Source organism: Lynx canadensis, chromosome E1 (genome assembly GCF_007474595.2).
Source record: "Lynx canadensis isolate LIC74 chromosome E1, mLynCan4.pri.v2, whole genome shotgun sequence".
In the NCBI taxonomy this organism is placed as follows: Eukaryota; Metazoa; Chordata; class Mammalia; order Carnivora; family Felidae; genus Lynx; species Lynx canadensis.
Window position 1 is genome coordinate 35,259,224 of NC_044316.2, and position 27,821 is coordinate 35,287,044.

General features: G+C 43.5%; 1 protein-coding gene across 2 annotated transcripts in view; it reads right to left on the reverse strand.

Annotated features, from left to right (window-relative positions):
* The window catches only part of KAT7 (lysine acetyltransferase 7), a 32,191-nt gene continuing 4,370 nt past the window's right edge, over positions 1 to 27,821 (reverse strand). Inside the window, exons 3-15 of one of the 2 annotated variants that reach the window (XM_030294880.2) lie at positions 26,908 to 27,084; positions 25,064 to 25,303; positions 19,867 to 19,949; positions 16,481 to 16,570; positions 14,921 to 15,019; positions 12,131 to 12,241; positions 9,924 to 10,115; positions 7,221 to 7,310; positions 6,845 to 6,985; positions 5,666 to 5,759; positions 3,353 to 3,499; positions 2,631 to 2,737; positions 1 to 1,729 (exon numbers count right to left, since the gene is read on the reverse strand). In XM_030294880.2, coding sequence (XP_030150740.1) covers positions 1,628 to 1,729; positions 2,631 to 2,737; positions 3,353 to 3,499; positions 5,666 to 5,759; positions 6,845 to 6,985; positions 7,221 to 7,310; positions 9,924 to 10,115; positions 12,131 to 12,241; positions 14,921 to 15,019; positions 16,481 to 16,570; positions 19,867 to 19,949; positions 25,064 to 25,303; positions 26,908 to 27,084 — 1,673 coding nt within the window. In that variant the 3' untranslated portion in view covers positions 1 to 1,627. The remainder of the gene's footprint in view (positions 1,730 to 2,630; positions 2,738 to 3,352; positions 3,500 to 5,665; positions 5,760 to 6,844; positions 6,986 to 7,220; positions 7,311 to 9,923; positions 10,116 to 12,130; positions 12,242 to 14,920; positions 15,020 to 16,480; positions 16,571 to 19,866; positions 19,950 to 25,063; positions 25,304 to 26,907; positions 27,085 to 27,821) is intronic. The other variant, XM_030294881.1, reaches the window with a different exon arrangement.

Sequence of the window (27,821 nt, forward strand, 5' to 3'; positions counted from 1 at the left end):
TTGAGCAGAGAACATGCTTTATTGAGGAGTAGATATAGAACAGCACATTCTACCACATGTGGGGAAGGGTTAGCTTCGATAAAAGGCCTTTTACCCCTTAAGAAAACCCCCAGTGAAGTTGCTTTTGGATAAACTTTTAACAGTGACACTGAAACTGGCAGGGAGCTGCCACTGAACATGCTTAAAATTAGCTCCCCCCAACCCACAGTGAGTATAAGTAGTGTACAGAGATGACAGGAGAAAGGCACAAATGACCAGAGTCGGGATTGTGGGGAGGGCTCCACACGAAGACAGCGGTGTTGGAGGCGACCAAGTTGGGAAGGGTGGCGGGTCCTACATCAAAAGCTGCCCCAAGATAGCAGGTTATAATGGGCCGGACAGAAATTAGAGGGAGCATCTCTTCCTTTGCTTGAAACCAAAAATAGGAGACCAGAGAATGGGGGGGGAGGGGGGGGGTTGGGTAGGGATGGTGGCAGATCCCAAAAAAGGAAATGGAGGAGGAGTTCTTGGAAGGGCAGGAGTGCTTCAGTTCAAGAGGGGAGGGTGAGGCACTGTCGAAGAGGAGCCAACGTTGGCAGGGGGGTGGCCACTCTGCCCTGCTGAGTCATGGGCTGAGAGGAGATCCGGAAGTCCCTCGCGGTCACTTCCTACTTCTCCAGGGATGTCCAGGCCAAAAAAAAAAAAAAAAATCACCGCGACTCGGACAGAAGTACGGGTGTGTGCCAGATCGGACTGGCGGGCCCTGGGGAAAGGTCTGTGCAGCCTGACGACCCAGGGAGCGTGCGAACTGGACATTTTGGCACCTGCAGACGTACATAAAACGGGGCGGGGAGTCAGGGGAGGAGAATACATTCAGGACTGGGCACTTCCCGGGGAGGCAAGAAGCACTCATTGGCTTCCCCCGAGACACTGCAAGTTCACTGCAGGTGAACGCCAGGGACAGAATCACCACCTCTCGACCCGCCTTCTCCATTTCATTCGGATAAATTACATACTGTTTCCAAGTTAAAAACTACTGGTCTCTGGTCAGCTGGACGCTGACCAAAACCAGACCTTTCAATAGAAACGGTGGGGGGAAAAAACTGCAAGGGAGATAAAAATCCAAAGGGAATGGACCCCTCCGAGTGGGCACACACTCACAAGCGTTCCCTCTTCCCTGCTCTTCCAAAAAAAAAAAAAAAAAAAAAAAATACACGTTAAGGAGTAACTGGAAAGGTCCTGGTGGCGACAACCGTTATTTGGAAGTCTGATGACCGGGGCAGCAAGAAGCACTATTACAAAGTTCGGGAGACACAACACAACCTGAAGGAGCTAGAGGGCACGAGGGGAACCAGTGACTGGACAGGTACAGTACCAAACAGAACACCTTGGGTCAGTGCTACGAGGGATCTGTGCTCAAGTCTACTAGAGATCCCATCCAGGCAACCTCACTGAGGCCGAAACAACAGTTCCTCAGAACCAGCGTCTGCAGAGTACGTGAGGCTCGGAGCCAGGACAGTCCTGAGGGGCGTGGCCTTCCCAGAGGATACTGTACTTGCCAATCACAAGAGCAACAGAAATGACAGACAGATCCCTAGGGTACGGATTCCTACTGCTGGGGTTCGCTGGCTCAGAGTAACAGGTCACTTTAAGTGCCCTTGGGAGGGGTCCATTTTAAACAGCTCGGATCCATGGTTTTATTGGAGTTGGATCTTTTGGCCTCCTTGGCTATCCACTCATCAATCAGGTCCTGGGGGAGAACAACAGCAAAAATTATTATACGCGTTCAACGAAAATGTCTTTGTACATACAGATTCCAAAACGCTGGTCAGTCAGGAAGGAATCGCCCCAAGTTTAATGATATGCTAAGGTGCGAAAGAGGTATAAAAATATCTCCTGATTTACAAAATGCTTTCCCGCAGAATCCATTTCTTCCTACTGTGTCCTCCGTAAGAAGTGAAAATTATTCATCTTCCCTTCTTATACAGGAGTCAACCAAATCAAATTACAAGTGGCCATGACTTGAGATGGAATTTGTTAAAGGAATTTAAAAGCACTTGCACGAGCCCTGCGGTCTACGAAGATTCCCCTCTACAGATGGGCAATTTTTTCCAATCGAAGAAAATCACACAATGACACAAGTACTGTGGGACACAAAGCTGCTTAACTGAGCGGCTTCACTTGTGTCATCCAAATCTGAGACAGGAGCTTACCCAAAGTTTCTGAGAGGGGAAGATAGGAGGGAGACAAGCCTAACAGACATTGCTGCCTATGAAAAAAAAAAAAAAAAAAGAGAGAGAGAGAGAGAGACCCAGTGAAAGGTGTATCTAAGCAAACTCCTCCTTTAAGAAGAGAAGGCGGGGGGCACCTGGGTGGCTCAGTCGGTTAAGCATCCGACTTCGGCTCAGGTTGTGATCTCATGGTTCGTGAGTTCGAGGCCCGAGTCAGGCTCTGTGCTGACAGCTCAGAGCCTGTTTTGGATTCTGTGTCTCCCTCTCTCTGCCCCTCCTCCACTCACTGTCTCTCTCTCTCCAAAACACTAAACATTAAAAAAAAAGGAAGAAAAGAGAGGGCTGCCTTTTAAGCCCCCATTTCGCTGTTAAGCCTTAAGAGACATTTAGCCATGAGCCAGCAGCTGACAAAAACTTTACCTGTCTCTTTAAAACTAGATGTTTTCCTTTCCAGTACTTGAGCATCTGAAGGGCTTGCAGAGTGCTGACAATGTCCACAGGATTCACAGCTGTCTCCTGGCTAATTTCTGAAATAGAAGCACTACTGAGAACCTGGCCAAAGTGCAAACCCTCAAACCCCCAACTGAGCCTCCCTACCGCCACACCCCCCTCTTAGAGGAAATCCAAATGGTTGGAATCTTTGACACTCAACCCAACCTGTTCAGAAAAAGCTTACAGAACATTCATTTGACCGGTTCTAATAACTACAAAAGAGGAATAGTACAGCAAGAAATCACTCCGGCCCCTATGGAAATCAAGGTCAAAGACAGACCTGATTAAATTCTTCCACCCTGGCGTAAATATACAGGGATGTCTTACCAGCTCCTGTGTGTGCCAAAAGACTTGATGGAAAATAAAGGTTTTTCTTCTTTCTGGACTTTTGTTACCAACCCCAGGTTTGTGAAACCAAATCGATAACCATTCCCAAGGGGCCAAACGCTCTGGAACCCGTAGGCACCTTTAGGGAGAGTCTCTGCAGTGCCCCGTATTCAGTGGGCCTTCTATTCTCATATTCAGATGAAACACAGAATGAGGCATTCTCTTTGCAGGTTACACGCACATCGGGGCCAGTGGAAAAGCGGGACTATTCAGTGGCATTAACATCTTGGGTACCAACCCTCTTCAAGAGTCAAAACACCAACCTTTGATAGAAATCTCTTTGCCTTGGAAATTATGCAGGTAACGGAGAAGCACTTCTTTCCAGTAACTGCGATAGCTTATGAGTCCCAGGTCGGAGAGGGGACGTTCTGGGGAGCCAACTTTTTCTTCCACTTTGGAAAGCAAATAACCTGCCAGGGAATGGAACACACACACTGTTATTTCATCCGAACGGCAAACGACATTGTGCCAACGTGGCAGGCCTAACGAGAACCGTCTGCTGTGCAGTACGTTAGGATTCAGACATTCAACAAAATACAGTGTGGCTGCTGTATGGTATGCTACCTCGGGATAAACCAAAAGAAAGAACGTTATGTTAATATTTACTTGTACGAGACAGGAAGAAAACTCGAGAAGGTTTCACACGTAGAAACTTTAGAACAACGGTTACCTGTAGGTGTGTGTTGGGAACAGGGGAGTGGGCACAGAGACGGGAAGCCATTTCATTACATCACTCTGTGTGTTTTTGGAGATTTAAAAATTTTTTAAATAGATTATTATCTCAGTACCCACATCTCGTTATGGGGATGCAGTCCACAAACTCCACTCTGAGAAACCTTAGTGGGAAACTAACCTGCTTTCGACAAATGAATAGCAAAGAAAAACAAGAAACAGATGGAGTGGGAACCTTCAGACTGCAAGTGATTTACAAGCCACATCTATCAATGCCAATATGTCAGTTCCCTCTGGAATGAAGTAAAAATAATTACGTGTGCTTTTTAAAGGAACAAAATCATAAAATTAAGGAAACCTGAATACTCTAACTTAGGTTATTAAGGGATTTGGGGAGGTTTGGTTTTGTGTATGTTTTAACCTGAAATAGATCTTTTCTGTTAGAGACAGCAAAGTAATTGAGGGTAGAAACAGAGGTAAAACAAGACTGGCCAGAAAATGCTAATCATTCATTATAGAGGGTTTTAGGCAATGATTCTACTTTTACGCATGTTTGAAATTTTCCATGAAGCCAAGTTTATAAGATAGGTGTTACCTCTTCAGAGTTATAGGCACACACACACCCCCACCCCGGTAGTGGGACTGTTCCACTTCCTGATTTCATCTCTTCCCAGGTGGTTTAAACATGGAAAAGCTGGAAGGCTAACTCTAAGAATTCTAATTTTGACCAAAACGTGTCATAGGACAGTGAACCCTGCATAGAATACAGTTGATTCTCATCATTTACAAGAAGTTAAATGTTCTCTGAAGTCACGGCAAATACCGCACCACCGCTCCTACGGGAAATACCGGGTTCGGTTTCTATGAGCCTTTGGTCATATTTTCATCAACCCGCCATATTTTCATCAACAGCACCACAACCTATACCTGAATGAAGCCTGCCTAACTCGGGTATTTTCTCTGCGAGGCACCCCACAGCCTTTCTGGATGGCATTTCAGCACTACACTTAGGGGCAATTTAAAATCACCAACAGGGGCACCTGGGTGGCTCAGTCAGTTGAGCGTCCAACTTCAGCTCAGGTCATGATCTTGCGGTTTGTGGGTTCGAGCCCCGCGTCGGGCTGTGTGGACAGCTCAGAGCCTGGAGCCTGCTTCAGATTCTGTCTCCCTCTCTGCCCCTCCTCCATTTATGCTGTCTTGCTGTCTCTCTCTCTCAAAAATAAGTGTTAAAAAAAATTTACAACAAATACTTGCTGTCTCTCTCTCAGAAATAAGTGTTAAAAAAAAATTACAACAAATACAACCAGCAACAAAAAGCACAAAAATATGAAAAATGTAGCACTAACGGATCGTGAAACAAACATCTGTTTACACCACGAATGCTGAAACAAGGCACCTGCTTGTTTGGAGCTGAGAAAATGCAGTGACTTTTTGCTGCTGTGTGCGTGTCTACAAGTGACTGCAAAAGTGCCAAGAGTATGGATTTGGGGTTTAAAAATAAATTCCTAAATACAGAATACACTATTGATGCGGCCCGAAGCCTCTACCAGGTATACATATGTATGGACTGCCTCTAGACAAGGCCTTACAAAACCGAAATCCCTAATCCAGGAGCAGATTTGAAGCCTTATGCACGTATGTGCTGTTCCTAAGCCTCAAACGGGGATAATCCTCAAAAGCTTACTTCACTATCCTCTCGCTCTCCTCAGCGAGACCAACTCCGGGTTGGTCCAATGAAGGTTCATTGTATACCAGGCTGGCCGGAATTGCTCAGATTTTTCTCCACGTATTCGTTCACTTGCTACATGCCTGCCTGGAACTACAGGGACCACAGGACAGAAAGATGACAACGTTCCCATAGCCCCCGCCCCTTGTGGAGCGTGGGCCTTAGCAGTGTCACTTACTGAAATCAATGAGCATCTTGCCATAGCCCTGTCTCATGTACTGAGGCATGGTAAGGATACAGGACACATTGTAGTTGAGGAATGAATTCTTTTCCTGAAATCAAGAGCAAACAGATGGAAGCAGGTCACGAGGGTTTGGAACCAGAGGGGTGTGCGGTCCCACAGATTCAGAATTAGGCACTGGAAAAATATCTGGCTAACCAGTCCCGGGGAGTGGCTGGCAGGCTCACAGCTGTTACGTCCACACCTACTAGGTATGGCCAAAGCCATTAATCCCAGGGTTTCCCTAGCTCTTGGGATCAGTCTCATTTTCAGGGGGCGGACTCAGAGTTCTTTATAGTCACAGCGCAAGGCAAGGAGGTCTGAGGTTTCGACTGCTGAGTTGGTCTCGGGCAACCCTCTGTAAATGCAATTTTTTTAAAAGGGGGTTGCCCACTGGAAAGGAGGGAGACCCCAAACGGTAAGCCCCCAGTTTGGAAGGGGTTGGTCAACAAGCAAACCACATTCTGTAGGATTCCACTTATGTCAAATGTTCACAAGAGGCACACTTCTAGAGATAGAGGGCTGGGAGGGGTTGGATGGAAATGTGGAATGTCGCTTAGGGGTTTCTCGCCAGGGTAACGAAAACAGTGGGGCCTGTGCCGTTGCCGCACAACTCTACTAAAAACCACTTAAGTATGCACTCTGAATGAGTGACTCGTATGGTATGTGGATTACACTTCAATAAAGTTTATATTAAAAAGTCCTAAGCAAAATCTGGCCTTCGGTCTTCAAAAGCACAGTGGGGTTATCACTGAAAAGAGCCCAGCTAGAAAGCCAGGCAAAAGGAATATATTCCTGGTTTTAGGCTAATAACAGAGGGCAGAGCCAGGAGGGTTGGCTTGACTACAAAATGTGGGTTTTAAGGGTTAGCAGGCAGGGCCTTGGCCAATAATTAATAGGCAGCTCCAGCCCACAAGTCCAGAAATGAATAAACCAGAAGCTTTCAATAAAGAATTGCACATTTTCATTAAACAACCTTTGATACATGGATTTCCGAGCCCCCGCCCCTACAAGGGAAGGGCGGTCATCACTGTCCAGGGTACTGCCTCTTCCTTGTCAGTGATTTGGGTCCCCATATGCCAACATCAATCACCCCTGCTGTGGCCATTAGCTTCTTAATCTCCAGATCCTGCTGACCTTGGAAAAATATCCAATCAGGTGACAGCCGGTGTTGTCCGCTTCAGTCATAACATAAAACAGGAAGGGTTCCACATCGTAATATAATGTCTTGTGGTCCAGAAAAAGCTTGGCCAACAGGCACAGGTTTTGGCAGTAGATCTGGAAACCGAGAAACAGAATTCATGTGTGGGCCAGCGACTCCTACACTTATCAGATAAAGGCCTAAAATTAAAGATCGTTATTGCTGATGAAACGGCAAGTGTACTTTGGTCAATAGTTGAACTTTATCTTCTTTACAGGGCGAGATGGAGACCAAACACACGCCTTCTGAAGCCTGTGAATATGCACCACCACCACCACCACTGCCGCCGCCGCCCCTCCTACCACTGTTTACCTTGTTCTTCTTGCCATCTACTTCAAACACAGAGACGGAGCCTTTGCGATAGATCTCATCGCCGGGTGGGTGTTTCCACACACATTTAGCCTGCAGGAGAACGGAATTCATATCAGGGAAACAAGCTTTCCGCTCAAGACTACCGCTCAAGAGGGAAAATGAATCACAGGTCAAACTTTAGTTAGCGGAGAGGACAGACAGCTGACACACTTGAGAAGGTACAGCAAGAGAGAGTTTCTGTTTCAGTAAAACAATTAAAGTCTTCTAAAATCATAGTAATTTTTTTATGGTATTTTTATAGCAGTTTAGAACAAGATTTCTAGATGGTAGTCTGGCCCTGCTTCAACCCAGGAGATTAAAGTCATCTACTACGTAAAAGACAGATAAATAAAAAAATACCCTTATTATAAAACGCCTTGTGCCAACAGGAAATTCTTAAGCAGCTTATTTCCAGCAGCTTAGAGTTGCTAAGTAAGGGCAAGAATACTTGACGTTCACCTTTACCAGTAAACTTTGCTACCACCTAGCCATTAGTCTTGTTTTCAGATCAGAAAATAGGCCTGTAATAAAAACTACCCCCACACCAAAGTGTTCCCTTTGGTATATAAGGAATAGGAGGAGCAAGTCCTTTCTGTGGCTTTAAAAAAAAAAAAAAAAAAAAAAAAAGGACAAAAAAAAAAAAGTCAAGCAACAAGAAACTGCAGGGGTAGATGGGCACCTGGCCACAAGGGGGCACAATGTACCCCCCCCTTTCCTCACCTTCAATGGCTAATAGATCTAATTTTTTTTTTAAGGTTTAAGACAGAGACAGAGCACAAGCAGGGGAGGGGCAGAGAGAGAGGGACACGGAATCTGAAGCAGATTCCAGGCTCTGAGCTGTCAGCACAGACACAGGGCTCGAACTCACGAACCTTGAGATCATGACCTGGGCTGAAGTCAGTCGCTCAATGGACTAAGCCACTCAGGTGCCCCTCTTAACCGATTTAATGCAGGCTGTCAGCCATTGCTGTACATGGATGAATTCTTTTGAAAAGTTTTATGTGAATACATTTTGAAGTATCATTTAAGAAGCGCATGCACATGGAACATTTTCTACCAAGTTTTATTGTGACTTTTGGTCAACTCAAGAATCATGGCCCAATTGGTCACATGTAAATCCAAGTATTAACTGGAATTACTTCGAGAAAGCTCCACCCAGTCTGTTCCTATATCCACCTCCTTATTCACGCTGGCTCTTTCCAATAACCTAATTAGTGTGACACTCATTTGTTTAGAAACAGAAGCCAAACTCTTGGCCAAAAGGCCAAAGAAGGCCCACATCAGTGATTACCCCTAAAGCAATGGGAATCAGAGGAGGTGTGGACGAAAACAGGTTTTCATTTCCGGAAATTCGATTCTTGCACCTCACTTAATGCAGGAGGTCCTCAAATACACATAATGTTTACCTGACCTTCAGATTTATCCAAACCCTTTTTTTTACCCTTCTACTACTATTTCCTGCCCTTTTTGACTACTTCATTGGTTAATGCCACTAAATAACCACAAACAAAAAGGAAGAAAGACTTAAATGGTAAGAAGTTCACATCCATAAAAATACCAGCCTTACTTTCACGCAGCAGCACGGCATTTTAGCTTCTCATGGTCTACAACGGTTGGAGACCAGGCCTTCTGGTACCGCTCCCCACCCTCTCCCCACACTGGTGTCTCCACCAGTCCTGCCCATCTCTCCAGCAGTCCCTCTCTACCCGAAGTCAAGCGTGCAGGGGTCTGAATGGCTTAATTCACAGGGGCGGTTCTGGGCCACAACACTACAGACCACGTGTTCAGCGATGGGAACACAAAAATGCAGTTATCCCCCAACCCAACTAGGGAGAAGAGTGGAAAGACAGAAACCCTGGGTTGTAGATGCTGGCCATATGGAAATCCTGGAAAATAAGGGGGGAGGGAACAGAAGAAAAGACACCCTGAAAGGTTTTAGAGCCAAATATGCTGTGACTGCAGAAACAGGGAGAGGAAGGTTCCCTGCCGGAAACGCTCCAGTCTTTCCCCATCTCTGCTCCCAGAAATTCCCATGTTTCAGACAAGACTTTTCACCCCACAACTAGGGAAAGAAAAATGGCTTCAAGCTACAAAATATCTAGTAACTACAATAAAGTGAGTGTCATCTCTTTGTTCCTATTTAAATAAGGACAATGTTCAGGAACCAGAAAGCACTAAACTTGAGAAGGCACCAAAGGACCCATTTTGTAAATTTCATAACTTGCCTCCTTTAAATAAGCATTCATTCAACAGTCACTGGGCATTTACTGCCCACACTGGTTGCTAGGGATATACAAAGGTGAGTCAACGTTGTCCTTGCTCTGTCTAATGAAGTCAATCTAATGAAGTCTATTTGTTTTCATCTAGCTTGGGACACATAAAAACTGCAGGCAGGTCATTTATATCTCAAGGAGAAACAGAAAGGAGCAGGCAATGTGTATGACAGGATGTGGTTAAGGGACATCAGTTGTTTCAGGTGCCACACAGCACACCTTGCCACAGGCTGAATCCCCCAACCCTGAAATGTGGCTTTCAATTTCCTATGCCTTTATCTCATTGCTATGGACCACGGAGAGATGCATGGATAAAGGCCATCCAGATAGACAGCAATATCTAGAGCTCCAAAGCTCATCACCATCATGATTGCGGACCCGGACAACTTACCATGTGCCGGCGGAGTATCGTTTGGCTCTTCATGTATTTTAAACAGAATTCGCACATGTAGAGACGTCCCAATCGTGCATACTCTTCAGGATAGGGAGAATGGTACCAAGTATCGAGCTCATAACGACCAAAAGCAATTGTTTTAATCATGTTGCTCCCCTCTGTGATTTGGCCTTGCAGCCGTAACTTCTCCTAGTGTGGAGAAGAAATCCAAAGTCAGAAGATTAGAATTGATCATCTTTGTTATTAAAAAACCCGTAGTTAGCTTACTATGCATACTACCACACTAGGCTAGGAGAAAAATAGAACTGGCTTCTAACTCACGAGAAATTTGCACTATGGAGGGCTACCTACCTGGGCATGGATAATCAGGAAGGCTTCTAGAATACTCCTGTCTACACATTGCCTGGCACAGGTCTCTTTTTTTTTTTTAAAGGATTCAAACAGTTTATTTATTTATTTTTTTAACATTTATTTATTTTTGAAACAGAGACAGAGCATGAACGGGGGAGGGGCAGAGAGAGAGGGAGACACAGAACCGGAAGCAGGCTCCAGGCTCCGAGCCATCAGCCCAGAGCCCGACTCGGGGCTCGAACTCACAGACCGTGAGATCGTGACCTGAGCTGAAGTCGGACGCTTAACCGACTGAGCCACCCAGGCGCCCCTGGCACAGGTCTCAACAGACAGCAAGCGGCTTCTCTGCTCCCCCCTACCATGCTCCAGGCCTTGTCTCTTGAACCTCAGAACAAGTCCTTGGTAAAATTTTGTTTTTAACCAGCCTGCACCAAACCAAATTTTTTTTTTTTAATTTTTTTTTTTTCAACGTTTATTTATTTTTGGGACAGAGAGAGACAGAGCATGAACGGGGGAGGGGCAGAGAGAGAGGGAGACACAGAATCGGAAACAGGCTCCAGGCTCTGAGCCATCAGCCCAGAGCCCGACGCGGGGCTCGAACTCACGGACCGTGAGATCGTGACCTGGCTGAAGTCGGACGCTTAACCGACTGCGCCACCCAGGTGCCCCCACCAAACCAAATTTTAAAGCAATCTACCAAGAATGCAAATGCCCCACCCTTACTGGACACTTCTAAAATGAAACAGAAGAGAGTATCTAGAATGTGCTTTGAGATCTGCTTCTAAAGCTTATGGATCGTTGGGACAGAAATCTACTGGGATAGGGGGCCATCCTCTCAACCTCGGTCCCTGAGAAAAAAAACATTCCTGAAACATGGACGGGTGCTTTAATTCTGTAATCTAAACTCCAGATAAAGTAGAAAATACTTTTGGGGATCTATCTCTACTCAGTCGCTAGAATTTGTCAGCATAACCAGGTGGAGAGCGGTGAAACAGACTAACCTGGGGAATGCTCTGTTCCGGAGCAGAACAGAGAAAGCCAGCCATAGCACAGCAGCCCAACCCAGCCCAGCCCAGGGCAGCTATCAAACCCTGCCTCCTCTAAGTTTCCAATAAGTCTATAGGAGGATTTGTAAATTAAGTGTTTGATAAAATTAAAAAAAAAAAAAGGGTTTAACAGGATGTTCAGGTTTTTAAGCTAAGTTTCCCTCAACACATTCAATCTGTTAAATCAGAGGTACCACAGTTTTAAAAAGCAAAGTTGTTGAAAATTCTGCCTAGGGTATCAAAACTACGCGTAAAACTAACTGTAAATAAAAAGCAGAACACAAAACCAGCTTCATGTATGAAACTTGGCTAGGTCAACGCTGAATTTTCTAAAATATCCACCTACAGTCTTTTCCATTATTCCTCTTCACTGTTCTTTTAGAGCTAGCCTGGAAGGGCTGAAGAAACTGCTAAGCCTAAGCCAAGTTCCTGGAGGGGGTTAAGAGAACAGAGAGGCTCACCAACCAGTCCAGAGGCTCTCAGAATTGCAAATTACCCAACTGAGACCCAGGGGCACCTATTGTCTTTACCAGCCTCAATACCTCCACACCCGAACTGGTCCTTCCGGGAGGTGAAAGGGAGAGAGAAAACCCATCAGGCAAAGGAAAGAGAAGGGAGGAGGGGTAATTAATTTTAACTATGAATGGGGTGGATCACCTCGAAGCTGGATAGCTGGGGGAGGGGGAAGAGATTCAAGCGGCAAAGTACGTTTGTTTAATTCCTGGCCAACTGATGGCTGATCATTCTTCTTGGCAGTCCCACATGCCCTTCCCAAGTGGTCCAGAGCTTGAAGGTTTTCATACTCACCAAATCCTCTGAAGCTCGGGCTTGCGCTCTTCGGAAAAGATCCAAGTCATATTCGCTAGTCAGGTTTTCCAAGAGAGGTTCCCGAGTATTCCCATAGGTCTGTCTGTGTTCCTAGGAAAACAGCCAGAGCGTGATTCTCTCTGCTTCTAAGAACTTCATCTATTTCAACTGATGCCAACCAGAGGGCCAAGCACAACTATAAGCTATTTACTTAGTGCCTACTATATGCCAGGCATTATACTCGGCACCAGGAATTGAGCGTAAGACGCACTATCAGGTTAATGCCAAAAACCACCACTATCCACCCTAATGAATCTAGAAAGAAAATGCTCCTACACCTTCAAAAAGGAGCTTCATTCTTCTATCTCTAAATGAGCACCTCGAGGATCAGAATTCTATGCCTCCATTTCTTCATCTGAAAATGTGCATGACAGTACAAATAAATAAAAATATAACAAACCCAAAGGCACTACACATTCCTAGACAAAACAAAAAACAAAAAACCAAATCTCTGACACTCAGAGTCTGAGAGTTTAGACTGAATGGGAAAGCTGCAAAGGGGAAGGGTTAGCTGCGCTGAGGAGTCCTTGGTAAATTCTGTCCCGAGTCGCTGCACCCACTGCGGTCTGCCAAAGGCCCAAAGCTCCCGACTCAGATCTCCAGCCCAAGTGCACAGGCAAAAGAGGATGGCCTCTTTAAAAAACATTTTACTAAATATTAAGCAAGAAGAAAGAGGCAATATTCATAGAAAACCCGAAGCATAAAAATAACCCAGTTCTTAATAAGTATCAAATCTCACCATGATAGTAAAGTATCCTTGCGCAGGAAAGGAAGGGCACGAGGGAAACTTCCCTTTTAAACCTCCAATTCTAGCCCTTCCCACTTGATCCTAGACTCCACCTCCCACCCAGAGAATAGGAGATAATGGTTGTTAAGTGGAGTGGATGGCTCATCCTAGGGAGACCATTATAGAGTTCACACACATATTAGCATATGAAAAAACCATTCACCAATATCTTGAAGCTATTACAATTTCTTCAGGTTCTTCTGGGCCCATCTGACCAGTATATTTTGAATTCGGACTCTGTTATCTACGATTTAGGTTCTCAGTATTAAAAGTATTTCTTCTAGTTTCATACACATCTTTTTTTAAGTTAAAAAAAAATACCCTACCCAGCATTTTTAACAGGAAGGTTGGGTCCCCATCACCTAGCTCAAATTATTGCAAAGTAGATGTCTGTAAGATAAATTTCAGGAGCTTTTCCTTCGGACACTCCTTATACCCATGTGATTTCTGGGCAAATTACCTCTCTAAACCTCTCCATTCTTATCTACGAAATAGGTAAGACGCCATCCGTCATAGAGGGCTGTCCTAGAAATGATGGGAACAACATAACCATAACACCTAACACACAAGCACTCGATAAATGCTATCACCATATTATTTATGCCCCATCTACCCAACATGTGAATAAAAGCCCTGAACCAGGCCAAGGGAAGCAGCAGTCAGCCTCATACTAGAGCCTTCCCTCTACAAACCCAACAGTCTGGTGTAGGTGTTTAGCTACAAATTAGCCCACCATCCATCTCCTACTGGCTGTTGCCATTTATTCATAAGATTCTCATTCTCAGGGCAGGGAGGACCACCAAATAAAGTAAATACGTAGTTTGGCACGTTTTGGCCTTAGTGAAGCCACGCTGTCTAAGCACTCACAACCCATCTAGTCTGATGACTCAAGAAGCCAAAATTCCAATTCCATGAAAAAATAAACATCAGAAAAAGACCCAGAGAGCACACAGCAAAACACCCAGGGGGTTACATCTAAGAGGGTGATTTTTATTCTCTGTATTTTTGGTATTTTCTTTTTTCTTTTTTTTAACGTTTATTCATTTTTGAGAGACAGAGTGCAAGTGGGGGAGGGGCAGCGAGAGAGGGAGACACAAGATCTGAAGCAGGCTCCAGGCTCCAGGGGGGTAGCTCAGAGCCTCATGCGGCTCGAACCCATGAACTGCGAGATCATGACCTGAGCCAAAGTCGGATGCTTCACCAACTGAGCCACCCAGGTGCCCTTTGGTATTTTCAATAGTACGCATTTGTGAACACGTTTATAAATCTTTATCAATTACATATATTCATGTATCACATTTACAATAACTCTTTATTTAAATTTTATGCAAAAATGTTTCAAAGAATTTTTCATGAATTTGAGGAAATTAGTTCAAACCATTTAAGTGAAAACACAGAAATTCAAAGCTGTACTTACAGTAATATCCGAAGGACATAAATAAGGCATTATGTAAAAGGTCAGAAAAGGTCAGGAGGCTCTCCCCCCAAACGCTAACTGTGGTTACTTTTAAGTAACCACTACACCCAATGTGGAGCTCAAACTCACAACCCCAAGATCAAGAGTCAGGTGCTTTTCTGACTGAGCCAACCAGGCGTCCCTATTTCCCTGTACTTTTCTTAATTGGTCTGTATTCCCTATTACAAATGTGCATTACTTTTAAAACTAGAAAAAAATTAAAATACTACCAAAGAAATCTTATTATATAGAATACACCCCCCAATTAATACTCTTTATCATGTAGGAATTTTGTTTTCCCATTAAAAATACACAGACTCTCACTCAGTTGGAATACTTTTCCTTATACAGACATCTCCAATATCTTGGTATTTGTTCAAGGGGCTAAATTTAACCGTTTACAGCAAATCTGAAAAGCAGAGTTTAGAAACCAAAAGCAATCACATGCAATTACAAGAGTTCATGCCAATGGTCAACGTTTTCTCACCATGTATTTCTCTTTCTGCTCTTTGCTCAGCCCAGAATTCCTTTTCTTCCTGAGTTCGGCCACCTTTTCCTTATACCGCAGCTGCCTCTCTGTTGGTGCCTGAAAGGAAGGAGAAAACTGAGAAGCTAGCCAGAAAGCTCATTATGTCAGTAAGTTTCAAAATGAAGAACAAAATGAAACGAAACAAAACAAAACATGGCAGGGAAGAAAAAAACGCCAGACGTGTGAGGGCCACCCTATGCCTATGACGGCAATTTTAAAATTCCAAATTGCGTTCCCTGAACACCGTGGTTACAGGCAGTTCATATTTATTTTAAATATTAAGCCCAAAAGAACACATATTAAGGAGGGACGTCTCCACCAGAGCAACACGAATAAAATAAAGATGATTTCAATTCAGTAAGCATTTATTGAACGTCTACTGTTTTCCCAGTACTGATACGAGAAGGAATACAATTTTTACACTGAGAAAGATTAGAACCCAAGACAGACAATGAAAAAAAGTAGAGCTACCACTTACAGAGTGCGTATTACCTGCCAAGCACTGGGGATATAGGTATTTTGTTAGCTGACAACCCTACCAGGTAGGTATTCTTCTTCACTCGTTGTTATTAACAAAAAAATGCCAGGTGTGTTACAAGGACAGAAAGTTTAGGGAGGTTAGCTGACCTGCCCAAGACCACACAGGTAGAGTCACAGAATGACAGTATTCAAATCCAGATCTGTCTGGCTCCAAACCCAAACTTCTCCCTCCTCACCATGCCTTCCTCTGCTATCCACCTATAGTCTAACCACAAAAACAGACATCCGTATGATGAACTGTGATAAAGGCTAAACCAGCCTTCTGAGAACATTACGATGGAACAGATGAGGAAGAAATTCATTCTTGATAGGAGATCTGGGAAGAATTCCTACCACAGCTGAGAGGTGCTGAAGGCCTTGAAGGATAAGCAGAATTTCTTCTTGGTATAGGCACAGAGTTAGGCAGAAAAACAGCAAGACCAAAGACCAAAGGCATTCGTGGAAGAACTAGGAATTTAAGCGCAATCAACAAGCACGAACGTTCAAAGAGGTAGACAAATTAGGGCAAAGCAGTGTCTAAGAGTCCAAGGGAAGAGAGAAATGGAAGAGAAATGACATGACCAACAAGTGTCAAATGCTAAGGAAAAGTCACCGGTGACCTCGGAAACATGCCAGCAGAGCGAAGGGGTTTGAAAGTAACAAAGGGCTAAAACGTAGATGCAAAGTGAGGAAACAGAGCAGCAAGTGTATCTTTCAAAGAATGAGGATTATCTTTTATCACTGTTACTATCATTATCATAAATAGCACGAGTCCTTCATTTATGAGGCAGAGGTGTTTGTTTCACGAAATTTTACTCTTTGGAAAAACAAAACAAAACAAAACAAAAACGCTTCTGAGTTCATGACTGAAGACCAGTTATTTAGAAATACCACAGGGAACGAGAGGCACAGATAGACCTAAAGACCATTAACGGGGCAGAGGAGATCCCAGACTTGGCTCTCAGACTGTGAGCGGCCAGAGTTTAACAAGGCCCATACCTGGTGCCTGGTTGCATGCCTGTTGTTGTCATCTTGCCTGTGGGACAGCATCCTTTCTTCTATCTGCTTATCCCGGCTCTGTGCTCTCACCTGAAACCATCAACAACGTCAATAAATCCACCTGCTTCTAAGACTAAGTTTACTGAAAGCATAAGAATACAATGGTCATCCCTTGAATTTACGTTGCACTTTCACTTTCAAAGGGTCTTCGCGTTTATTAGCACAATCTCTACAAGAATAGGTGAGGCAGGCATCACAGTCTGTTTCCTCAGCCACAAACTAGAGTCAGAGAAGTGAAACCAAGACCACTGACTGGTGGTAAGGCTAAGATTTTAATTCAGTCTGAGGACTCTGAGCCTGGACCCTTCCCACCGTACAGTGGATAAGAAACAAGAAACCGTGAGGAAGTGCAAACACAGGGCAAAGAAGTGCGAGGGAAAGGGTGGACATCCGGGGTCAAGTCTATAGGGAAACTGACCTCTGGAGTCGGGTGATCCTAAGACGGATCACATCAGCTCTCCCAACCGTTTCAGGACCATCTCCCGGAAGGAGAGGGCTCGTATCCCACCGCCTGTTCAACTTCACGCTAGGACTAGGACTCGGCAGGTCAAAACACAATGACTGACATTTTCCCACAGATCAGCTCCTCCCAAACATTCCGTCTATCAACAGCAACGCTTTCTAAGCAACTCACCACATCAGAAACGAGAAGGTCGCCCTCGTTGCTTCTCTCTGTCTCACACCTCGCGTCACAAAATCCATCAGCAAGTCTATCAGGCTGCTCCCCTCCAAAACATACCCCGAGTCCAATCAATTCTTACTATCTCCACTGATACAACGCCAGTCCGGGCTACTAGCTCCTGCCTGAGCTCAGAGCGGTCTGCCAACTAGTCTACCTGGGTCAGCGCCTGCCCCCTCCAGTCCATTCTCCACACCACGAACCAGCCGTGACTTTTAAAAAGTGCTCGTGAAAATTCTATTACACCTCTGCTAAAGCCCTCCAAATGCGTCCCGCCGCCATCACAGTAAAGACGCACTTCCAACGCCAAGGCCTTAACAGGTCCTTCATGATCTGGATCCGGCTTCCGCATTCCCGATCACGTTCCAGCCACGCTGGCCTACTCTTGGTCCCTCAAACCCAGGCGTTTACCCCCACCTCTTGGCCTCTGTGTTTGCTCGTCCTTCCACTTAACGTCTCTCCTCCTAGATCCGGACACAACCGTCTCTTTGCCCATCAGCCACGTCTCAGGTCAGATGCCAACTCCTCCAGGAGGTCTTCCTGAACAACCCAAGCGGAAGCAGTGCCGTATCCCCGTCACCCCCAAACAGCCACTCTCTGTATTTGTAGTTTTTTGGTTCCTCGCAGCACTTATCACTGCTTGAAATTCTTCTTCACTTATTAGTTTGTATGTGTTTTGCCTCCCACTGCGAGAACGTTAGCTCCTCGAACGCAGTCTTTTACTGCATTCACAGAACCCACAGATATCTGTCACAGTGTTTGGCACAGCAATCTGGAACTGAATAAAAACGGTCCTAACGTTGATTGCAATTGTCCACTGGGAAACTCAGAGTGACCACATATAGGCAAGTACTTTAAAAATGACAGAGCTTTCGGGGCGCCTGGGTGGCTCAGTTGGTTAAGCGGCCGACTTTGGCTCAGGTCATGATCTCACGGTCCGTGAGTTCGAGCCCCGCGTCGGGCTCTGTGCTGACAGCTCAGAGCCTGGAGCCCGTTTCAGATTCTGTGTCTCCCTCTCTCTCTGCCCCTCCCCTGCTCATGCTCTGTCTCTGTCTCAAAAATAAATAAACGTTAAAAAAAAAATTAAAAAAAAAAAAAATGACAGAGCTTTCAATTTAGGTGAGGAGTTAGTCTATAATTCTTCCACTTGGGATTCTAAATATAATAAAAACCTATATCCTTCAGAAATTCTCTGGATCGTCCAAGTTCCAGTAGTCAAGATGGATTATGTTGAGCCTGCTTTCTCTTGCAAAGAAGAAAACACGACAGAGGAAAAATTCAGGAAATGCTTTCCTTTTCTTCAGAACTTTCTTCCCCAAACTGGCATTTTTCTTTTTCTTTTTTAAAAATAAATTGCTTAAGGTAACTCGTTCACATTGCTACAAGCCAACAATTTTTGAAAGTTGTACCCGAGGAAGACGTCAATGCGAGACCACGCTTAGTATCGGATCACGATATTTAAAGTCAAGAGGTAGAGGACAACTCCCAAAAAAACAGATCACGGTTATTTTCAGAGAACAAAAGACCCAAAGCCTTGTCGGCTTCTGCTGCAGATACCGGCAGAGCTGCTCCTGTTGGGATCTGGTCTCAGACTAATGGGAAGATAATGGGCAGACCAACCACTCACTCTTACACAGAGCAGAAGAAATGAGCCTGCTTACACAAGAGATTTGGCATAAAGAAAAATGACAGTGTCTTCAACCTTGAAATCCATGCAAGCTTTCAAAGTCTACTACTTTGCTGAAAGACTAAACATGTAAAGAAGCTTCCCATCGTGTGGTCTCGTTAAGAAAAAGAGGACAAATTCCTGAATCGGAAAGAACTACTGTTAGTTAGGGATTCTCATTTTTCTTAGGATGAAACTGGCTCAGACAGGAATAATTCTGTGACCTTGGCGTTGTTAGAAAATAACAACCACAGGAACAGTTAATACTTTGATGCCATGAGCTTGGATAACCTGTCCAAACACTACCCACGCAATGCATTTAATTAAGCGTGTTTGCAACTCCTGCTTCCCCATTATTAGTTTCATCCTTGGTAGCAGCAGCCCATACAGGAGCCCACAAAATAGGATCTTAGGCTCTCCTAAACCCATCACCCCCAAATCCCAAAAGTTACGTAGGACTATATTTTTCAAGAATTTAAGACAACAACTGGCCAAGAGTGGGTGTGACCGAGAGCAACAAAAAGGAAACGTAATTCTGCGGAAACAGAGCCAAAGGAAAATAATCATGCAAAAATTTAAAGAGCAAAATGTCTTCACAGATTCACGAGAAGAGAACTTAATGCACAAATACTGAGATCACATATTTAGGCAAATTAATTCCTCGTGGAAAAGGTCCCTGCCTCGTCGAAGTCAATTTTCGATGGAAAATATCAATGCACACAGGATGATATTCCAAATGTTCCAGATCTCCCTATTAATTTCTTTCGAAGCAGTCATTACATACTGTAATTCTTTTATTTATCTGTTTAAATCTTTCTTTAAAAAACCCAGCTGTATTTTTATTGTTTCCTCCACTGGAAGATAAGAAAAAGGACCTTGCCTATTTTGTTCACATTGTATCCCCAGTGTTTAGCCAAGTGCCTGGCAACGGAAAAGCACTCAACTAGATTAAGTATAGAGTCAAATAATGAATACAATTACCTTGCACTCATCAGCGGACAGGTTATGATAGAGCGGGCATCCTGAGATGGAGAAATGTCTCTCATGTTTTCCTGTAAGATGTCCTGTTAAAAGAGGAAAAAACTTAATCTCAAGACAGAAGATTTAAGCTCATAAAGTGACGTGGGTTTTTTTGTGTGTGAAAAAAATTTTTTTATGTTTATTATTTTTGAGGGAGAGACAGAGAGCAAGCAGGCAAGGGGCAGAGAGAGAGGGAGACACAGATTCGGAAGCAGGCTCTGGGCTCTGAGCTGTCAAGCACAGAGCCCGATGTGGGGCTCGAACCCACAGACCATGAGATCATGACCCGAGCTGAAGTCGGACGCTCAACCAACTGAGTCACCCAGGCGCCCCAAAGTGATAAGTTTTCTATAGGACAACTGTGTAATTTGGCTGTATCATTGCTATCCAATATGTATCTGATCACAGATTGAATCCACCAAAAGTAAGTGCTGCCAGGGCCATAACTTGCACCCACTGATGAATTCTTTTTTGCCACAGGAGGGATCTGGCAATCGTTGAACATACTTGTGTATGTTCAATATAAACTGTAGTTCCTTCTGTTCTTTTTTTTTTTTTTTTAACCTTATTTTTACTTATTTTGAGAGAGAGATAGAGAGCAAGCAGGGGAGGGGCAGAGACAGAGAGAGAGACAGAGAGGGAGACAGAATCTCAAGCATGTTCTGTGCTGTTAGCACAGAGCCGGATGCGGGGCTCGAACCCAGGTACTGTGAGATCATGACCTGAGCCGAAGTCAAGAGCTGGACACTTAACTGACTGAACCATCCAGGCGCCCCAGTTCCTTCTGTTCTGATAATGTATTTCTCAAATTCTAAAAAACCATAAAGCCATATATTTATAAAAAGAATAAGATTACAAACAGAAACATTTTCTTTTGGTGAAACTTAACTTTCCGTTGCTAAATTATCAAGTTATATGTATATCAAGTGCTCCTTCCTTTCTATGATGCAATGCTACCCAATCCGAATTGAACTTCTTTCAATAATCGAAAGAAACTTCTGGAAAATGAAAAAGAAAATGGACTCTTCTATTCTGCAAATAAACATATGTTGATAATTTTGAATCAGATTAAATATATTCATTTTTTTGGAAGGGGGCTGATTTTGTTTAAAGATTTAGGCTTCTATAATCAGACTTTTTAATAGATGGTATTTTTAATAATGGGATATTAGCCATAAAAAAGAATGAGATCTTGCCATTTACAACATGGATGGTATAGGGGCACCTGGGTGGCTCAGCAGGTTGAGTGTCTGACTTCAGCTTGGGTCATGATCTCGCGGCTCGTGGGTTCAAGCCCCACATCGGGCTCCACACTGACAGCACGGAACCTGCTTGGGATTCTCTCTCTCCCTCTCTCTCTGCCCCTCCCTCACTTGTGCTTTCTCTCTCTCAAGACAAATAAACTCAAAAAAAATTTTATACAATATGGATGGCATAATGCTAAGTGAAATAAGTGAGTCAGAGAAAGACCAATACCATATGATTTTACTCATAAGTGGAATTGTTTCAGAGTAACAAAGAAAAAAAGAGACAAACAAACAAACAAACAAAAAAAAAAAACAGGCTCTTAAATACAGAGAACAAAGTGGTGACGCCAAAGACGGAAGGCACGTGGGAAAGGGGTGAAACAAATAAACGGGTTCAAGAGTACATTTAGCTTCATGAGTACTGGGTAATGTATAGAATTGCTGGGTCACTGTATCATACACCTGAAACTAATACACCACTGTAACACAAATACATAGGCACAAGTTAGCACAAAGCTCCTTCTTATGAGGGGATAACGTGAGGAGTTAACAATACAAAAAGCTCACTTTAAAGGGGTATCTCTTCACTTTTTAATTTTTCATGTGGTTTTGGGAAACACAGGGAACTGAACATTACTTCCTTTTTATACGTCTCTTTAACCAAAAAGCTTATAAAACCTTTGGGTAATAGAGACAATGGGATTTTAAAAATCATATATGATTTATAAAGTAAGCTTTAAAGAACAATAGTTCACTATTGGGAGAGACAGGAATTAATACATGTTATGCGGACTGCCATTTCTCCAGGATTGTGTTATTAAAAATGTGATTTTAGAGATCTGTTCAATTTATCTTGCACACAAAAAACTAACCTCAGTGATCAAACACCGTGTACAAAATGTAAAGCATCCATGTTTTAGAAAGTCTTCTTTCTGTAGATTATTTCTAAAAAATATTTCTGTAGATAATTCTAAGATATTATTCATCTATATCTTCTGAGTAAATTATTCAAATGTCTTAGTTTATAATAAATAAACTAAAACCAATCAAATGAGTCTATATTAAAAGTTTTATAAATAGGATAGCTAATCTATTGATCTAGCAATTCTATTGTTACAAATTTATTCCACAGGTTTTCTAGCAAGACATCAAACTACATACGTACAAGACTATCCACTATAGTAATATTCAAAGTAGCTAAAAATGAGAAATCTAAAGTCAACTTATACTGTACAATTTAAAAAATTTATAAGCTTTAGGGGTGCCTGGGTGGCTCAGTCGGTTAAGCGTACGACTTCAGCTCAAGGTCATGATCTCGTGGCTTATGGGTTCGAGCCCCACGTCAGGCTCTGTGCTGACAGCTCAGAGCCCGGAGCCTGCTTCCGATTCTGTGTCTCCCTCTCTCTCTGCCCCTTCCCACTCATGTTCTGTCTCTCTCTCTCTCTCTCAAAAATAAATAAACATTAAAAAAAATTTTTTTTTAATTTATAAGCTTTCAATATATTGGAATGCTCTGTATTCTTTTAAATAGATGGAACCCGGGGCGCCTGGGTGGCTCAGTCGGTTGGGCGGCCGACTTCGGCTCGGGTCATGATCTCGCGGTCCGTGAGTTCGAGCCCCGCGTCGGGCTCTGTGCTGACAGCTCAGAGCCTGGAGCCTGTTTCAGATTCTGTGTCTCCCTCTCTCTGACCCTCCCCCGTTCATGCTCTGTCTCTCTCTGTCTCAAAAATAAATAAACGTTAAAAATATATATATATTAAAAAAAAAAAAAAAATAGATGGAACCCTAAGTAAAATACCCAAGATGCCAAACCAACCACTGTATTTTTCCTTTTGTGAATAACAAAAAGGAAATATATGTACATATACATGTGTACGTACATACACACAAACACACAAACTTACTAGAAGCATTCATAAAAAACTACCAAGAATAGTTTTATATCTGAGGATATGAGTGAAGGAGAACTTTTACTTACTCATTTCAGGGCCTGTAAGTTTGTACAAGCACATAATACTTTTATACCAAAATTATACACACACACACACACACACACACACACACACACACACACACACAAATTAACGACATTATTTTCCCAAACATAAAGAGTGGAACAGGATCAAAAGTAATTTTGGCAATGGATTTTTTTTTTTTTTTTTTATTAAGTAATCTCTGCCCAATGTGGGGCTTGAACTCACGACCAAGATCAAGAACCACATGGTCTACTGACTGAGCCAGCCGGGTGCCGCCTTATCAAAAATAATTTTGGAAGCTCAGGTTCACACTTTTCAAACTTTGCCAGCAGATTAACACCAAAATTCAAAGTGAACCTTCTCTGATGCAACAGATTTGTATTTATCCGCTCATCTACTCCATTAAGGGGGTTAAGTACTGAGCAAAGATAACACACGGTCAGGCCCGAATCTGACCTCACCTCCTCCTGTCCACTGTGGCTGCTCCGCCCTGGGCATAGTGGCCCCTAAGTGTGCCTCAAACGGCCTAAGCATTCTCCCGTCCCATACCCTTTGCATGGTGTGTGTGTGGGTGTGCATGGCCGTACATATGCATAACACCTTACTTGCCCCCTCAGCACTACCTTATCTTCCTTCAGAGAATGGTCTCTAGTTGACCTATTGTACACCTACCTGTTTTGACCTTCCCAGTTAGACTATAAGCTCTGTGAGGGTAGGAACTTTGACATGTTCATAGCTACATCCCCAGAACCTAAAACAGTGTCCGGTACATAGCAAACATTCAATAACTATATACTGAATAGCTAATTAAACACACGACATAAAGGGAACAACTTAGGGATGCACGGACAGTGACCAGCAGTGCTGGAGTCCCTTTCCTTGCTGTGTGGCAAGTCGATCCCCTTACCCTCTTAGAGCATGTTAGCTAGCTCTTAAACACTGGTGTTTATATGATGAGGTCTAGTCTTACTTTTTCATTATTTGCGCAAGGAAACAGATTTAGGCCTGAACCAATTAGCTTCTTTGAGCGAAGGCTAGTATGACATTCAGGGGAATTTACGCTCTGTGCATTCTGAGTTCAAATTATCTGAGAAACCAGTGCCAAGACCCGGAAAAGATCCAAATAAATTAAATACTAGGGAAAACATACTGTGGGCCCACAAAGCAGCAGCTCACTCTGTTCTACCTTTTCTGAACCTGATGGCCACATTCAAAAGTCCACAAATTTGAGAAGTAGACCCGGTGGAGAAATGCTTGTGATCTCCAAGTCAGCACCTTCCAACTTTAGACAAAAACTTACGCCCAACATGTGCACTGAAGCTCACCTAAGGAGAATTAATAAGGTTTAAACCACTATAAGAACCTGTCAGCCAGGAGTCAAGGTCATAAGAAAACAAAGACATACTCATTTATCTGAGAAGAAATACTTGTCTGGTTTGTATTCATTAAGCACACAAGACCTAAAACCACTGAAGTCACAAAAGGCCTGGGTCTCCTCTGTGCCCTTTTAGTTTCAAGCCACGCAACAAGAAATCTGTTTTTCTCACTTCCTTAACAGCTGTGGCCGCACAACCGGTGTTGTGCATTAGCTTACACTCACTGAATTTGAACTACGCGCCATACAATAAGTTGTCTGAAGGTAACTGGTCCTCTGTTTTGTTTTTTGCAGGAAAAAGGAGGAAATTTTTCACGGGGGGAAGCTCTCGATAAGCAGAACGGTGCATCCCACTTAATTTCCTTGCAATCAGATCTGTTATGGACGGACAACAGGCCAAGAAGCAAAAATATTCAAGTGGGCAACCCAGTGATACTCTGAGCACCACTGAAGAACCTAAGGAGCGAGGTCACAAGGGAACACAGAACATTTCTTCAGGAGCGTAAGTCCAGAGGGCGAGAAGCACAGAACACAGGCATCGTGAAGCTGGGCGCACTCACCTAGAGAGTTACAGCCTGGAGTAGGACATTTCATATTGAAATTGTAGCTTTCGTGGAAGCGACGACGCTTGGGGCGATGAGAGAGATCGCTGCCTGAGTCCTTCAGGGACATGTCCTTGGCCATGCTCTCATCGTGAGACACATTAGGGCTGGAGATGTCAATGTCAGACTCAGAAGAAGGTGCATTTCCAGTTGGAGTTCGAGGTGGAGACTCATCATGATCGGCTGTATTTTTAGTTTCTAAAGCAAAAGTAATTGGTAGAGCTCATGAATGAAGTTCATTTGTTTGAGGTTTACTATTCAGAAGAGTTTATGGACTTTCCAGATCCTCTATCGTTTAACCAGTAACTTCTAACCACTTATCTGCTATAAATGAAAATGAAGAGAAACTAACATCATTCCTTTGTGCAACTTTACATTCTGACTACAATTAAGTTTGGAGTTTCCCCAATACATTTCACTTATCTGTGTTCCTCACAGACCCCCAGCCATGGATAATCAAAACTAGATGGAGGCAAATTTTTCTTTAAAATTACCATCCAGGGGCGCCTGGCTGGCTGTCGGTTGAGTGTCCAAATTTTGACTTTGGCTCATGTCATGATCCCAGGGTCATGGGATCAAGCCCCGCCGCAGGCTCCTCACTGGGCATGGAGGCTGCCTGGGATTCTTTCTCTCCCTCTCCGTCTGACCCTCCCACGCTGGACAGCACACGCACGCATGCACTCTCATTCTCTCTCCCTCTCTCTCAAAAAGCAAAAATAAAAATGCAATGAAATAAATAAAATAAAATAAAATAAAATAACCCATTCCACTCCTAGGAGACACACAGGATGGAAGAGAAATGGATGACAGGCTTGGTGTGTGAGTGTGAATGAACTTGGCTCTCGAGATAGCTTGTGAGTAATCTAACAATGTAGATTATAAATCACGGGTTGTAAACCAAATGCCTATAGGAGCTGGGCAAGGCCAAACAGAGACCCAACTGTCCATCTCAAGGAGACAACTACTATTCCGCTCTAGTCAATACTGTGAGTGAATGGGTTACCTCATTCATGTTCCCGGAGATTTGCATTTTTTAAAGGAAACTAGTAACTCAGGTTTTTATATGAAATCTCTGTATTTTCAAATGCTGGCAACAAACTTTTAAAAGTGTAAACACAGTGGGGCACCTGGCTGGCTCAGTCGATTAAGTGTCTGACTCTTGATTTCAGTTCAGGTCACGATCTCGCAGTTTGTGGGTTCAAGCCCTACATCAGGTTCCACACACTGACAGCGTGAAGCGTGCTTAAGAGCCCCCCCCCCTCTCTGCCCCTCCCCTGCTTGTGCTCTCTTTCTCTCAAAGCAAACTTTGAAAAAATAAAAAATAAAAATGGGAACCCTGTGCAAGCAAACCAACTGAGCGTGTTGGCAGACTAGACGCTCCCCAGTCTATAAGCCATGCGCTAAGGCCTCTGATTTGGGCTGGTGAATCACGATCACCACAGCTCGCCATCCCCCATTACCGAAGGTCACCTCTCCCCAGAATTTCAGAGATAAATGGACAGACAAGCATGAACGTAAGAAAATCTGGTTTAGGCCTTCCTCATCTGTGGGTAAGAGGGCCACAGTCCCTTTTGCCTGGTATAGGTCCAACCCAATATACTCCAGAGACTGTAAACTTCAAGAGTACTCTAGAGCAAAACTGTCCTCAGCAAGACATTCAAGAAAGGAATCCGGCAAACAGCATTTACCTAGCTGAATTTCGTCAGTACCAGGCATCTACCTGCAGTGGCCCCAAGCCTTCCTTAAGAGGAAACTGACCAGATCTTCTCTGTAACTGACCAATTCATACTATACTCACTCACCTCTATCTGAAAAGTCAACCACCTGCTCAGTTTCTGAGCCAGACGAACGAGTCTGCCGAAGGGGGTACTTTTTTGGAGTCACTGGGGTAGGCTGCTGCTGACTACGGGTCACTCTTCTGGTAGAATAAGCAGGCTCCTCAGTGCCAAAAGATTGCAAATTTCGAACCGGGCTGGAATCTGATCCCCAATTTTAAAAGATAATAAAATAATTAAAGAGAAAAGAAGGAAATTTGTTTTATTTCTCATCCATATGACTTATTACCACCTGTGCCCTCCTCTTCGTATTTCACAAAATCCAACAAATCATTAAAATGTCTATTTTATTAAATAAAATGGAAGCTAAAGAGACTAGATCAGGCATAGAAATCCAATATAGTACAGAATTAATAGTTTTAGGTTCTGGAATCAAAACTGACTCCCATTCAATTCCCCTGCACCGTACCAACTAGCTATAACATCTTGGGCAAATTCATCTCTCCAGGCCTGTTTCCCTGAACTATTAAAAAAAAAAAAAAAAGTAAATTATTTGTACATTCCTCACCTTTGTTGTGAGAAGTAAGTAAGATAATTCATAAAAACGTTTAACGTAATCCCTGGTACCTAGATCTATAGCTTTCTAAGTATTAGCTGCAACGTCTCTTTCTTTCCTTATTCCAACCCACCATCAAACAGGAACTCTACTTCTAAAGGTAGAACAACACACGTATTTCCTTTCTTCAGACATCTCTTGTGTTCTTCCTGATTACCCTGTCTGATACTCTGAAGCAAAGTCATAATGGATTCATGAAGGGTAAGGCAAGAACACAGCTTTTGAAATTCTTTTGGATAACAAAACTATTCTGAATCACCCAGCAGCCTTTTCACATCTCTAATTTGATGACACTGAAAAAAGAATTAGAAAAAGATTCAAAGCT